This window comes from Aspergillus aculeatus (assembly GCF_001890905.1).
Source record: "Aspergillus aculeatus ATCC 16872 unplaced genomic scaffold ASPACscaffold_13, whole genome shotgun sequence".
Lineage (NCBI taxonomy): Eukaryota > Fungi > Ascomycota > Eurotiomycetes > Eurotiales > Aspergillaceae > Aspergillus > Aspergillus aculeatus.
Window position 1 is genome coordinate 451244 of NW_017962988.1, and position 14813 is coordinate 466056.

Consider the following 14813-nt stretch of genomic DNA (forward strand, 5'->3'; position numbering starts at 1 on the left):
ATCTTTTATTATCATGAAATCATAGGCTTGAAATTGAGGCGAACATGTCACTGATCAGGTACAAGAATGACAGAACGAGAAGAAGCAAGTGAATTAAGAGATAACGGACTTTGCCTGGCTTGATCAGAACAGTCTCATTCGGCCTCTGACCGATCAGTCACTTCTTACCACCAAGCCCCAGCCCCTCTGTTATTTTCCCCAAGCCCAGCCCTTCCAGCAGCTTGTCGACCCCCAAGCCACCCAGCAAGCCCGAGAGGAGATTCCCCAGTCCGAGTCCGTTGAGTAGTTTACCAACTAGACCGAGCACACCACTCAGCAGGAGGCCCACCGCGGCGATGATCTGAACCAGGGGCTCGGACAACAAAGCCCACAGCGGATTGATCTTCTTCTTAGCATGGGGCATGTCGGCGATCAGAGCCTTTCCTTTCTCGATCGTTTCTCCCACCACCCGAGTCAGCTCTTTGAGCACCTCAGCCAAATGGTGCTCCTCGGGGCTAGCTTCTGCCGATGCACTGCGTGCTTTGGCTTGAGCAGCAATCTGACCATCGGGGTCCAAGGCTCGGAGAGCACCTTTGCACTCCTGCAAGATATTGCCGGCATCTTCGATCAACGGCTTGACTTGCTTCACAAGTTGCTCTTCGTCTAGCTCCTCTTTGGGAGTGCTATTGGCTCGCTCGATATGCTATCGAATCAAACCGAATTAGTAAGTCGTAGGCGAGACTAGATAGATAAACTGTGCGAGAGTCCCCACTTACCTGAGTGATCTGTTTGCACAAGGGCTCAATCGTGTCCAGCGTCTGCTGTACAATGGAAGCCATCTTCTTCGCCAGCTCTCTATCCCTTTTTTCACGGGCCTGTTGTTCAAGTTCTTCAGGAGACAGCTCCGGCTCCGGCTCCGGCTCCGGCTCCGGCTCAGGGGGAATGTTCTCCAAGAGAGTGCATTCACCGATCTTGTTGCCATCATTGTCAACCACATAGCCGTTTTCATCGACAGTCCGACCGATCAAGTTGGAGAGTTCGCCTTGGGTCAGCTTGCCGATCACATTGCCATCCTCATCACGGACCTCGCCATCGCGGTTCACTTTCCGACCCGCCATGGGGCTGACATTGCGAGTTGGCTCTTCAGGGGTCCACGGTTCAGCCTGACCGACTGCATTGCCCGACTTATCGAGAATCTCACCGTCTTCATCGACAGCACGTCCACGAAGACGCTGAGGATCACCACTCACTAGGCGCCCGACGGTGTCACCGTTCTCATCGATCACCAACCCATCCTTGCCCACCACCAAGCCTTCGAGGCCGGAGAAGGGTCCCTCAGGCCGGTCTCGTTCTTCAGCTGGGAGCAGCTCTGCCTGGCCGACGACGCGGCCTGCCGAGTCCCACACTCGACCTTCTTCATCCACTGACTTGCCAGCCAGCTTGCGTGGATTCCCGGTCACCAGCCTTCCATACACCACACCGGCATCGTCGACAATGTTGCCTAGCTTATTCACCTTTTTACCGGCTAAGATCGACAGATCCTCTCCTTCTTCCTCTGGCTCCTCGGCCTCCTCGGCCTCGGCCTCTGATGGCTCTTCCCACGGCTCTGCACGGCCCAACGGATTTCCTCGCCGATCCAGAATATCGCCATCCTCGTCGACTGCACGCCCGCGAAGTTTCCGCGCGTCCCCTTCGACCACCTGGCCTACCCGTCGGCCCTCTTCATTCACGACCCACCCGTCCTCGTCCACATGCAGATCACCCAGGTCGGCGAACGGACCAAGCTCCTCTTCCTCGACCGGGAGAGGCCTCGCCTTGCCCACAACCTTCCCGCGCTGGTCCCAGAACTGGCCTTGATCATCAAGCTGATACTTTCCACGGAAGATCTTCTTGGCATCACCCTCGATCAGCTCGCCAACGAGGGCACCTTTGGAATCAACGATGCCTCCAAACTTGGTGCAGGTGAGCCCTTCGAGGGTGGAGATGTCTGGTAGTTTTGGAGCTTCTTCTTCTTCTCCCTCCTCCCCTTCTTCTCCACCCTCCTCCCGTGCTTCTTCTTCTCCCACCCCTTCTTCTCCGACGCCTTCCTCTCCGACTTTTTCTTCACCGACTCCTTCTGCTCCGACTCCTTCCTCTCCGACTCCTTCTTCACCGACTCCTTCTGCTCCGACTCCTTCTTCACCGACTCCTTCTTCTCCCACCCCTTCTTCTTCTTCAACTCCTTCTCCGGCTCCCTCTTCCACTCCCGCTCCCACTTCTTTATCTCCTGTTAGTTCCTCTTCCGCTCCTTCTTGACCCTCCTGGTCCTGCGCAGACCCCGCGACTGCAAGCCCTTCGCCGGCGACTTCTTCTTTTTCGCCTGGCTCTTGCTCCTGTAAAGTCTGGTCCGCTTCGCTTGCTGGGGGCTCTTCCAAAGACTGATCTGCGTCGCTTGCCTGTGCCTCTTCCCCAGGTTGATCGGGCTCGGTTGGAGCAGTGGCGTCCTCCATCTTGATCCCTTCCTGGGCTTCTTCTTGTCCCCCCTCATCTTGAGAATCCCCCTCTTCGGAAGTGGGCATGTCTGGAAGGCTTTCACCCTGCTCAGATGTCCCCGCATCGAGGGTTTCTCCGGACGCTGGTTCTGCCTCCTTCTCCAGGAGTTGAACACGTCCGATTAGATCCCCATCTTCATCCAGAATTTCTCCATTTTTGCCGACAGTCTGGCCGACAAGGTCGTCGGGATCTCCCTCGACCACCTCCCCAATCGGCTGCCCCGCCGAACTCATTATCATGCCCCCTTCCTCGACACTGAGCCCCTCTAGACTCGCTAGGCTGAGCACGCTCCCTTGGACATCTTCCACGCCGGAGCCAGCAGTGTCTTCTTGAGCAGGTACCGTGCCCTTGGCTTGCTGGGCGCCCTCGCCGGGCTTACTTTGGGCTTTTTGCGCCGCATCCGAAGAAGACCGGTGGCCCATCGATCTTACGCCCTGGGTGAAACGGCCCAGCCGATCTGCCGCCGTCTTACCCCGGGCCATCATTGACGAGCGCGGAGACGTCTTGGATCCCCCGGCCTCGGCTCCACCGGAGCCGGACCGCACGCTCTGTCTCTGTTCCTGAGAGCTGTGGGTACTTCCTTCCATCTCGTGAGGACTGATCTCCTCTAGACTGGGCTCCTTCTCCTCTGCTGGAACCGGGCTTTTGCCCGCAGATTGACTGCCCTTGGAGCTCAGTTTTTGAATCTTGCGGTGGGCTTTCCCCGGGGTTCCTTTGGTACCGGGGCGCGTTGCGGCTTTTTTCGCCTCCATGAGTGTTTTGCTTCTGTATGTCTTGTGTATGAGGATTGAAGATGTAATCTCTTGTCGCTATTGCTTCTCAGATTTGTGGATCTTGCTGTTCATACCTTCCCACTATCCCAACGCTGCCCCATGCATTTATAATCGGATATCTTCAACACTGCTATCACAAGACAAACCAAATAGCCATCATTGATACGTCACTTACTCTTATTGACACGATGAATACGAGAACCGAATCTTGTGGACACTACAGAAGCCTTGACATATCCACGGCACTAGTATCGCGATCGCTTACTAGCGCTGCAGGTACCCATGGCACAACTCGCGCGATATACTTCCGGACCATGGAACCTGAGCATAGCAGCGAATAGACCCGATGAACAGTGGTATGATCAGAGCCTTGGGGGGGCAAAAACTTCAAGGTTCTTTGTTCGTTTGTTCTACGTCCGGTTCTCATGATTCATGTCCAGCGGACCATAGATCGTGTACTCTGGGGACTACAGTCCCGCGAAAGTAGTCTGCGTACTCCCTCCACCAGGTGTTCGTCTTCCTCCTATTTAGGACCAGTTACACCTCAATTCTGCCGGCAAAAGCCACCACCGCCAGGTTCTTATACCAACCATCTGCCTCAATAAGCAATGAGGAAGGCGGTGCTGCAGAAAGTGGCGCTTGGAACCAAACAATTTGGTGGGGGGAGTACGCAGACTACTTTCCTCCCACTGTACCTGCAAGGCACGGTGAGTTTTATCTTGATTAGAGAACATGGACGTCATCGACGGTTAGGTCTTGCGTATGCTTGTGATTGATCCTTCTTGATTAGGTTCAATTACTATGTATGTACATACAATCATGTTGTGCAATGCACGAGGGCATGAAGTGCGCCATTGCGCTAGTGAGCTCTGCGCTTGGAGCGTCAGTGTGCTAGGTTCCACCTACAATCGAGATCGCACACACCGCGCGAGAAGGGACCGAGGAAGAATTCCTCGCACCATGCAGAACTTCAATTGATGCTAGACGACCGGAGCTTGTGATTCAATCTGCCAGCCATGCACATTTGGGATTACGCACTATAATCAAGACCTTAAGAGCATTAGCAGTGTGCCCCTTTCCCCGGCGGGTAGTCAGGGTTTCAACCCCCCGAATGCAGCCCCATACAACCTTGCAGGTACGACGAATACTGCCTGAGAAAAGAACTTACAAAAGCGCCAAAGTGATATCCCCATGGATCTTCGCCTTCAGTTCCACCTCAACATCCAGGTTCAAATCCAGCCGCAGCTTCAGGCCGGTATCTTCCTTCTCGGGCTCCGGCTCGAGCCCCCAATCCTGACGGCCTCCTTGCAGCGTCGTCGTGGCTTGTTGTTGTTGTTGTTGTTGTTGTTGCTGCTGCTCCTCGCGCGCGCCGCCGATCGATTCGTCGACTGAGGTTTCGGTATCGGAGGCGGAAGTGATTTGTTCTTGCTGTTGCTGTTGACGTCGCTGTCGCCGGGGCTGTCGCTGCAAGGCGCGGGATGTATCATTGGCTTCTTGGCCCTGGAAGATGTCTTTCTGTTGTTGCTCTTTTGGTCGACGGGGTAACGTGGCGGTTTGGGAGGTCTGACCCTGTGCAGTGGTCTCCTCTGCTGCGCTGGCTGGCTCGTCTGGAGGTGGTGTTGTAGCCATTTTCGTTGCGAAGGAGTGGTACCTTTGGCGTGGAGTGTTCTGGAGCAGCAATAACCGAGTAAATTATTGATCGGATCGGCGCAATATATCGAAATCTTGTTCACCAAACGGGAAGGAATTCATCGTAAGGTGAAAGGAAGGGGGGGCGAAAAAGTATACTCCCAGGGTTGAAAATGCATGACGTCTTGGCCTCCCCCGCGCGCCCCCCCCCCTTTTACATCTGCATCAGCTGATAATCCGCGGCCCTAATGCCGCGAACCGCAACCGCAACCGCAACTGCCCCCATTCTCGTATTCCTCTGTTGTACGAACAATACGGGCTCATGGTCCCACAGAATCAATCGTTTCATTCCAACCTCCTTTATTGGCTTCGCAGATTCCCTCATCGTGACCTCATTTCTGGATCATCCCAGACAGAAACATGGTAGGAATTGTATATCCGTTTAGTGGCGGCGGGGTTTTTTAGTTTATATGGTGCTTCTCGCTTTAGCTTCGGATATACTTGTAGAGTCTGGATTTGAATCTGCTTTGATAGTACTAGGCGAAGAGGGCAACTATGACTGATTCTGCTAAGGATAGTCTAGATGTGAACACCAAGCCTAGTGATACTACATCCGTGAAGCGCAAACCGCCGAAACTAAGACGCAAACCGCCGGCTGCTGAGGAGTCACCTACTGAGAAGAAAGCTGCGCCAGTTGAAGAGCCGTCTGGTGCTGAGAAACTCCCGACTAAGGAGTCAGATTCGGATCAGAAGAAGCCTTCCAAGGAGTCCGGCACTGAGAAACCTGCGGAGGAACCCCGCCGTGGGGAACAACCTACTACCAGCGATTCTATCTCGGACGAATCGCCCTCTCCCGAAAAGCCCGAAGAGTCACCTCCAGTTGAGAACTCCTCACCCGGTCAGGAACCACCGACCGAGGAGCCATCATCCCCCGAAGAACAGCCCCCCTCTCCGGAACCAGCTGCAGACGAGACACCCTCGCCCAACGAAGAACCACCTCCAACAGAAGAGCCCCCGGAACATTCCCACTCACCAACGCCATCAAACCAACCCGACTCCCCCGCAAAACCCGACCCGATGGCCGACGACGCCAAGTCCGCCTCCTCAATGGACGAGCCCAGCGCGCCGGGCTCCCCGCAACCCGAACCCGAACCCCAACCCCAGCGCCAGCGCCAACAACGACGACAACGCCCAGTGGCCACCCCGCCCCGCGACCCCTCAACTGCATCCAGCTACCGCCAACAACGCCGCCGCGGCCAGCGCAATGCCGGAAACCAGGACCTGCTCCCGCTGGGCTCGCTGGGCGACACCGGCAACCTGACGCAGGGCGCGGGCGAGCTCGTCCAGAACACCGCGGGGAAGGCCGTCAGCTCGGTGGGCAACACGGCCGGGAAGGCGGTGGGTGGTTTGCTAGGGGGTGGTGGCCAGCAGCAACAGGTGCAGGGCCAGGGCCAGGAGAAAGGGGGTGGGGGTAAGGAGGAGCAGCTGCGGTTGCGGCTGGATTTGAATCTCGATGTGGAGGTGCAGCTTAAGGCGAAGATTCATGGGGATTTGACATTGCAGCTTTTGTAAGTTTCACTACCCGGGTTGGGTTGAAGGTTGGGTAGAGTCGAGCTAATTATTTGGGTATTTAGGAATTGAGAGGTTGGTCGATGGGTGGTTTACTAGGGCGGGGTTGTTGGGTTTTGTTATGGGTTTTAATGTGTTTTGTGATTGCGGGCGCGATGGGAGTTTATACTCGGTTACATTCCAGAGAGTACGATCTCTTGAAAATGGATGATTAGTGCGAATGTATATGCATACTCTAAGCGCGGCTCGTTTTGCCTTTCCTTTCATGTGTGCTAGTATACATCCATCCACATATCCCACCTCTCTCGAGGAGTGGTACTACGTATACGTATCCCCGTCTCGAGCATCTACCCCTTCCCAGAAGATAGCGTAAGCCCTTCCATAGGTATCTGCTCCTCAGTAGTCTCCTTGCTCGCCGCCTCTGCATCCTCGCCTGATTCTCGATCAGAATACGAGTCATACCCCTCCCCCTCCCTAGACCCCTCCTCAGTCCCAGAGTCAAAGTCAGAAACATCCCCCTCGCCCCCAGATACCCCCTCCACCCCCTCCACCCCCCCTGCCAACACCGCCGCAGCCGCCTCCCCACCGACAGCCGGCACCCGCTCGACCCGCGGCCACCCCGCCGGAACCACACTCGGATCCAGCAAACCCACCTGCACCAACACACTGGCCTGATCCCAGTAGACATGCTCGGAGTACAGCCGGCCGTCGCCGCTGCACAGCCGCGCTATGCTAACGACCACAATCTTGACCTCGCGGTGGGTGGGCGGCACGCCCGGCAGGATCCAGTCCATGGGCTGGGAGTGCAGGAAGGTCAGAAGGACCTCGTCGATGACGCGGTCGGCGCCGACGGTGCGGGAGAGCAGCTGCAGGCGCATGGAGGCGGGGCGGTGGGTGTGGAAGTTGGCAGCCCAGAAGTCCTGCAGTGGGGTGTGGCCGGTGGCGCCTTGCAGGGTTGGGGTGTATAGGGCTGCTGGGGGTGGGGCGGTGGTGTGGGCTTCGTTCTCGGAATCCGGGGGAGGAGGGAGGAGGGCTGTTGCGTTGGGGGAGAAGTATCGTGCTTAACGAGGGGAAATGTGTTAGCCAGGATAGGAGTCTGATGGTTGCTGAGTATGGTATGGTGGGTGATTCCAGTGTAGGTGAGGTTTGGGTGGGTGCCCGACCTACCCTCCTGCATCTCATCCCACACCCTCTCCAGATCCACCGCGGCGACCCGCCGAAACCCCCGCTGCAGCGCCCCCAGCGTGCGACTCCACGCCACCTGCGCCGGGATCCGGCTGTATTCCTCGAGATCGTGCTCCGCGAACCCCGGCAGCGCGCCCACGTACGAGAAGGCCGGGTACCCCAGCGCCAGCCGGTCGCCGATCCCCACCCCCGGCCCTACCTGCTTCCGCACCACGGTGGCCTTGTGGCTCGTCTTCGAGGGCGGGTGGTGGACGTTGACGGTCTGGTTGGCCAGGTGGACGAGTACCTGCATCGAGGCTGGGTATTGGCTCGCCGGGCCGGGGATCGCGGTCGGGTAGTAGGCGATCAGCGCGCAGAGCTTGTTGGTGTTGGGGAGCTTGAGGTAGTGCGTGAGGCAGAAGGAGGCTGCGTCGCCGAAGCCTATGTCCCGGGAGTTTAGTTGTTGTTGTGGAGAAGGTGTGGGTTAGAGGGGAGGTATGCTCACTGATGATGGCGTACAGCTCGCTCACGCGCAGATCATGCTTGACGGCATCGAGCGCGGCGATGTAGCTCTTTCGATCGCTCTGGAAGGGGATGTACGTTACCTGGAAGCCTTCTCGGCGCCAGGTCTGCAGGAATTCCTCGTCGAAGAGCTCGTCCTCGGCGGTGATGCATAGCTGCGCCGGTTGTACGGAGGTGGGAGACGCTTGCGCCATTGGGATAGAAAAGATATCCGGCTTGGAGTTGATATGAGGTATGCCAGGAAACGATTACATTGTGCAGTTCAACTGTACCTGGTAGATTGATAGAAGTGAGAGTCTTCTCGTGAAGCTATGGAGCTTGTGCTATGAGGTCATTCATCCCACGCATTGAGCTAGTGCATCTCATAACAAAGCGCGTAGCCGTATGATCCTTACATCCTCAAATGGTAGCGAATGAGCATCTCGGGTGGTCTCGTATTTATGGTTTCATGACTGTATGGTGGCGGATTGTGCGCCTGGCCTTAGTTCGCTTTTGACGAGCATGTATGTCGAGTTGAGCAGCAGGTTCGAAGGCAACATAACCTATCTCCCTGACGGATAAAACATGCACATTGGTCCTCGCTGTCATCGTTACTACATTAGCCGATACAATATCTCATGGCCAATGTCTGTGCTTCACTGTACTTGCACATGACATATAGGGGTTTGCCTGGACACGTTTGATATAATAGCGAGTACCAATCGAAATGCCTATGAGAAGGCACAGAACTTCAACAATCCATCTCAGCTTGACACTTAATAAAGGGCTCAATCATAGCACGTCTAAATCTAAGTATAGTTGCCCACCCAGTACGGGAAGATGTGCCGATGGCCGATCTTGCCATATTAAGTTAGACAGTTCGGACACCCGATCTGGAAAAGATCTCGGACACTATGCCTAACACGGAACGGGCGGAGCTATCCCGCTCTTGGTCTCCGACTCCAAACGACATCAAATAAATAAGTTGAGTCCGGTCAACACAAATCACAGATTTAAGTGCCTACAGCCAGCTGGTCTATATAGACCTCCCTCAAAAAGTCTCTTCTTCCAGACTCCCAGTTTCTTACTTCTCATCATTTCGAAAATCCCGTTGTTGTTCCTACATCGAAGGAATCAGCCCCGCAGCCATGGGTGAGGTGAAAAGCTATGAGCTGTCGGACATCGACAAAATGGGCTTCACCAAGACTGTGAAAATCGTCTTCTTCTATGAGCTACAAGCTACCGTCGACTCAGAGAACCTAATCTCCTCCTTGCTGGAAGGGATCAGAAACGCAACCCGTCAACTGCCCTTCCTGGCGGGAGACCTCCAGTTTAACGAAGCCGGCAAGCTCTGCAGCGTCACCACATCTGAAAGCCAAGTCGATGTCAACATCCGCCGATTCGAGCCCACAGAGTGCGAGCCTTTCTCTGTTTTATCCAAGGGCTCGTTCTCTCCAGAACTGGACCTGACCCGGTTTCTTCCGGAAGAGCCAGTCGGCAAACAGCCAGCCTGCAAAATACGAATCGGTGTCATCGACGGAGGCCTTACGCTGGGGCTGAGACTAAACCACGCATCTGGGGACTGGACATCCCTCGATACCTGCCTCGCTCTCATTAGCCAAAGCACCAAGGCACACCTTGAAGGCGAGGCGATGCCTACCTACACCCCGGACCTCAACAGAGCCGCGTTCAACACCCCAGCGCCCGACCCCGCCATCACCCGAGCAGACCAACTCGCCAAAGTCCCATTCTTCAGCGTGATCGAGAAGAGTCAATTCAAGATCAACCCACCCCCACCCTGCCGGGCAAACATCTACCGGATCTCCGAGCCCACCATTCAACAACTCAAAGCCGAATGCAACCCCCACCTCGACGGAGTCGCCTACATCACCTCCTACGACTGCATCTCCGCCCTAATCTGGACAGCCATCACCCGAGCCCGCCTCCACATCCACCCGGACAGATTCAACGCCCCAACTCGCTTCGTACACCCCATCGACGTTCGCACGCGCGACCCAGACCAAAAGACCTCGCCCCAGTACTTCGGCAACGCAGTTCTGGGCACCCTCGCCGGCCCGCAGCCCGCCAAGGACCTGATCGCATCCGCCGACGGCGCAACAGACGCCCCCGCCCGCAGCCTCGCCACAGCCGCAAGCCTCGTGCGCCGATCGATCTCGCGCATTGACGTCTCCTCCTTCGCCGCCATGACGGGCCTGCTGGCCTCTCTGACGCCGACGGAGACCCTCGCCCCCAACGCCGACTTTGGGGATATGGACCTGTTCATGAACACGTGGTACTCGGGCAGTGTGGAGAAGTACGATCTTGGGGCCGGGGTGGTGCCGGCGGCCGTGCGCGTGCAGGCGGGGATGCCCGGGGCGTGCGCGAGCATCTTGCCAAATTTCTCGCGCGGGGGGCCCCGGGTCTTTGATGTCTATGTGCAGGCGCCGGTGGAGGTGTACGAGGTTCTTGGCGGGGATGAGCAGTTTTCGAAGTATTTTGAGCTCGTGGCGTGAGGGGAGTTGAATCTGGGCTGTTGGATGGTCTTGAAATTGAATGTTGTTAGATTCTTGTGTTTCGGTTGTCTGCAATCCAGGCTGTGGATTGAGTATTCGTGCATGAAGGATAATTTTGGTAACAACCTTGGATTTGCTGAGAGCTTTATCTATGGCATACGGAACCATTGGTTGCGGAAGTTAGGGCTTCCCACCCGCTCAGCTAGTGAAGGTTTACTGCACTAGCTCCGGTCAGCATCGATATTTCTTCCAATGAGTGTAGGTGACTTCCTTTATCGTCTGAAAGATGCCTCAAACCACTTAGCTATAGTAGCCACACTACCTTAGCCTCAAATGAAGCGTTACCTTGGCTCGTCTCCAGAACTGCCGGAAATTCACTGCTCACAGATAGAGCACACAAAGGCGAAACTAGCGAACTATAGGTAGAGCCCTACAACTCCTCCAAGACAACGGGGAATCTGTGGAAACTCAATTGCTTCTATCCTACAAGCCTTTGTGAGCGACATGATGAACGACGGGCACAAAGATCAATACCGGTGACCATGCGGGCCAGGCCATTCTTCTTCCTACGAACAATGAGCAAGAGAAGGGACCTTACTCTTTTATTGGTTTGGTAAATTCTCCCTCGCATTGACATATAAAAGAGTCAGCTTTGATGCATTCGGCAATAGATCATCCAACCCACTCAGATTTGCCTTCAACAGACCTATCAAGACCTTGCTATCATGAAGTACATAGGTATGTGCAGCTCCCGAACCCCCGGGATGTCAACCCCCACCCCCATCCACGATGCCGCCGTGGTGTGCCTTATAGCGCTGGCGGAATTCTGGGGCCTGGGCGTCCTGGCTCCGGCGGACGCACTCGGCGACGACGCCTCCCGGGACGCATTCTACCTGGCCGAGGACGGACCGAATACGGTCGAAATTCTCGAGGAGGTGGTCGAGGAGTGCCAGGCGCTGGAGAGCATCCTGGCGGAGCGAAACAGCGTTCGAGACGAAGTCGGCAGCCTCCCGCCGGTGATGGCGCTGGGGTTTCTCTGCAAACTGGCCGACCTGGCCCAGGAGTGTCGGGATAAAGGACGCGCCTATGCGTCCGAAAGGCAAGTCGACACTGAGACCGCGTTCGACACCACGGCCAAGGATGCCTGGGCGCAGCTGAACGGCCGGTATCGCTGGTGGGGCCATGGCCCGCCGCGCGTTCTTCTGGGGAGTGACTTCATAGCGGTGCAGGAGCGGGTGGAACGCGCTCGCGCCTCACGGGGCACGACACTTGACAACAAAGAGATCGAAATCCTGCCCCCCTGGCTACACGAGGAACACTCCATCGCCTGGATGCAAGTCCTGCAGAAGGCAATGCGGGAACTAGCTGGCGAGGTGCTGCCCCTGATCCGGGGGATGGTGGCGGCGGTGCGACGGGTCTGGTTCCGCGAGGCCGATACGCAGTTCGATCCCCCGCGGCATCGCCAGTTCGACTACCAGTGTATGGCGTATGTCCTCAACCGCGGGCACGACTATGTGATTGAGAAGGGGCAGCCACCGCAGCGGCCAATCTCGCAGTCACTGCAGGCTAGGAACGAGCTGCTCCAGGACGTGCTGGTGCAACGACACTTGATCGTGAGTAATCTGGTGCGGCGCAACCGGATCCTGTACGCACAGGAGGGGCGCGGGCATGCCGTGTACTCGGCCGAGCAAATGCGGGCATTCACGGAGCACGGCGAGGCCTTGCCCGCGCCGCCCGCGGCCGGGTACCTGCGTGGGCTCTACGAGGACCGGCCCGATGAACTCTGCGTGGAGCAGATCTCGACACACGGTCTCACCTGTCCGGGCTGCCTGGAAGTCCAGCGTCCGGAGGTGGCCCGGTCGTTCGAGGCCTGGAACGCGCATATCGCGGAGGACCTGTGTCCGTACATCTGTCTCGATCCCAACTGCCGGGACCCCGTGTTCTCGAGCCCCTCGGCCGACGGTTGCGCCTGGAAAGAGCATATGCTCAACAAGCATTGCTCGAAGCTCTCGGCTTGTCCGTTCTGCAGCTGGCCTCCCAATCCCGAGGAGGTCGACCCGGAGCACCTGCTGGCGCATATCGCGATTGAGCTGCAGTTCTTCGCCTTGTTGGCGTTGCCTTGGGCGACGCGTGACCTGCAGAAGAAGAATGCGTTCAAGCAGTGGTATGACCTGCGATACCCCGGCGAGGCGGTGGACAGCCCGTATTACCCCGTAGAGTTGCTTCAGCTCCAGTACTTCTACGAAGATTGTTCTGACGGGGTCTACGAGGAGCTCAGCTCCGAGGCAGAGACAGAGTAACTCCGCTTGAAATTGCCTGTAATATGCTGTATTCCTGAATTTATTCCTTAGAGATATAGATCAAATTTATGTAAGCTGTTCATTATACTTGATAAGCCTCCCAAAGGAGAAAACAGAAAAAAAAGAACATGTGGTCTCAGCCAGGAGGAAAAAGCGTGGGGAAAAGGTCGAAGTCTTGCCGGAAATCATCTACGCTCGCCTAGACTCGGGCCTTGAAACCCAATTCCTCTTGCATCATCTTTCCCAGACCTGAAAGAAGCCAACAGATTGTGCCCTCAAGTACAAGTAGCGCTAACACTCTAGTATGCTGTCTACAGCATGCCCCTTCCGACCCGCATGACGTTACAGAGATCTTGCGGTTCACCTCTATGCGGGATTTGTATTTTGACCAGTGAGATGTCTGCGTTGTCAGGTTTTTGAGACCATTGCCGAGTGGGTCATGGCGATTTCTTGTCTGTTTGCTAAATATTTGCTTTTCCGAAAGTACGGAATTAGGTTACTCCCGTCGCTTAAACGGGCCGCCATGCATGCTGGAAACACGGCGACGGCTGGTCTATGCAAGAACGCTCCTGGCGCGTGTTGTTGCAAGATGTATTTACAGCCCTCCTTGGTTTCTCCCTTGCCAAGAGACTTGTTGAGCTAACTCTTTCCACAAAGTCATTGGAATAGATTGAAGTATAGTAGTAATGGTGACAATACCCGCCCAGGCTAGTTGCCGCGGAGCTATGCCCTAACCCAATGGCTCGCCCCGAGCAAAGGAAACGATGTAACACAGAAAACTGACGAAGTTGTGTTTAACCCGAACCCAAACCTAGAAGAGACCAAGATTACTCTGATTAGAAATATCACCAGAGCAAACACACCTGTATAGACACGTTGGGTTCATCCAAAGCGTGCAGAGTGGTCTCGTTCTGAAACACGGTCAATGCCGGCATCTAGCGCTTAGAGCGGCAAGAACGGATATTCCGTCCCCAACGGTTCATCTCGGTGCTCGTGCCCTACTGAGTAGTGCGTGTGCTTGAGTTCTAGGAAGTACATGATTTCCGAGGCTTCGGTGATGCGGCAAATCTGATTGGTAAGTACCCCCAGCAGGGTCTTTGCTGTGCGTCGGTTGCCTTTCCTTTGACTGCTCAGGGGCTGACGATCACCCGACCGGGTACTTTTGTCGGGGGTTTATCGCCAGGAACGACCGCCGGTGGTGCCGCAATAAGCCCTATTTCTATCCCTGCTGAGCAGTTAGGGGGTTCATCTTGGCGAGGAGAAAGTGATGTGTCGTAGGTTCTTTGGGAGTCTGGATCGGTTATAATAGGAGATCGAAGCTACCCTCATCCAACTTATGGTTTCAGTGTCGAAAGACTCAGATTGAGTGGCAGGAGGAATTTTCAAAATACATACACAAAGATGAGTAGCAAAGACCAAAAGGTAAGGTAAGCGAACCTGCAAAGAATTACTCAAATAAGCTAACGCAGACACCTTTGACGACGTCGAAGTCCCACGAAAAGACAACACCACAGCGCTTGACGGTAAATGATCAAAACGACCCCACCATGAGCACCAATCTACACCTAAATCGATCGTCAAAAGCTTCCGAGCAGCGCTCATTCTTTGATATGCACCGTCAGAACCAGGAGCTCAAGGCCATGCTATCGGAATGCAACACCACCCTACAACGGTGCATTGCAGAGCTCGATAAAAGCTTAGCCGAAAAGGAAAAGAAGCGACGGAAGTAACAAAGGCCGAATATGCTACCATTTTGTCACGATCCATCGAAGACGGATGCCGACGTTATTTTCATCCTCTACCTCCCCACATATGCCTCTCGGGTCAAAGCGAACCCCAACGTCGCATGGTCG

At 55.6% G+C, this 14813-nt stretch overlaps 6 protein-coding genes across 6 annotated transcripts; 3 read left to right on the top strand and 3 right to left on the bottom strand.

Annotated features, from left to right (window-relative positions):
* Positions 1–157: 157 nt before the first annotated feature.
* On the bottom strand, positions 158–2858 carry ASPACDRAFT_1243 (uncharacterized protein; the record flags this gene model as incomplete). Its single annotated transcript, XM_020196732.2, has 2 exons — positions 158–682; positions 756–2858. Coding segments are annotated over 2 exons (2628 nt in total), but the record flags the coding sequence as incomplete, so codon positions are not given.
* Positions 2859–4018: 1160 nt separating this feature from the next.
* On the bottom strand, positions 4019–5069 carry ASPACDRAFT_123464 (uncharacterized protein). Its single transcript, XM_020196639.1, has 2 exons — positions 4453–5069; positions 4019–4334 (listed from the first exon to the last, which is right to left on the bottom strand). The coding sequence occupies exons 1-2, from the start codon at positions 4911–4913 to the stop codon at positions 4328–4330; spliced, it is 468 nt and encodes a 155-aa protein (XP_020053874.1). The 5' UTR covers positions 4914–5069; the 3' UTR covers positions 4019–4327.
* A 399-nt stretch (positions 5070–5468) lies between these two features.
* Positions 5469–6485, top strand: ASPACDRAFT_1858312 (uncharacterized protein; the record flags this gene model as incomplete). The annotated part of the gene is made up of 1 exon (XM_020197595.1): positions 5469–6485. One exon carries the CDS (start codon positions 5469–5471, stop codon positions 6483–6485), a length of 1017 nt encoding a protein of 338 aa, XP_020053875.1.
* A 344-nt stretch (positions 6486–6829) lies between these two features.
* On the bottom strand, positions 6830–8362 carry ASPACDRAFT_53721 (uncharacterized protein; the record flags this gene model as incomplete). Its single annotated transcript, XM_020202786.1, has 4 exons — positions 6830–6964; positions 7016–7542; positions 7650–8087; positions 8152–8362. The coding sequence occupies 4 exons, from the start codon at positions 8360–8362 to the stop codon at positions 6830–6832; spliced, it is 1311 nt and encodes a 436-aa protein (XP_020053876.1).
* An 831-nt stretch (positions 8363–9193) lies between these two features.
* ASPACDRAFT_80401 (uncharacterized protein) lies at positions 9194–10990 on the top strand. Its single transcript, XM_020205644.1, has one exon. It carries the CDS (start codon positions 9296–9298, stop codon positions 10658–10660), a length of 1365 nt encoding a protein of 454 aa, XP_020053877.1. The 5' UTR covers positions 9194–9295; the 3' UTR covers positions 10661–10990.
* A 395-nt stretch (positions 10991–11385) lies between these two features.
* ASPACDRAFT_62544 (uncharacterized protein) lies at positions 11386–12960 on the top strand (the record flags this gene model as incomplete). Its single annotated transcript, XM_020203796.1, has 1 exon — positions 11386–12960. The coding sequence occupies one exon, from the start codon at positions 11386–11388 to the stop codon at positions 12958–12960; it is 1575 nt and encodes a 524-aa protein (XP_020053878.1).
* Positions 12961–14813: the final 1853 nt, after the last annotated feature.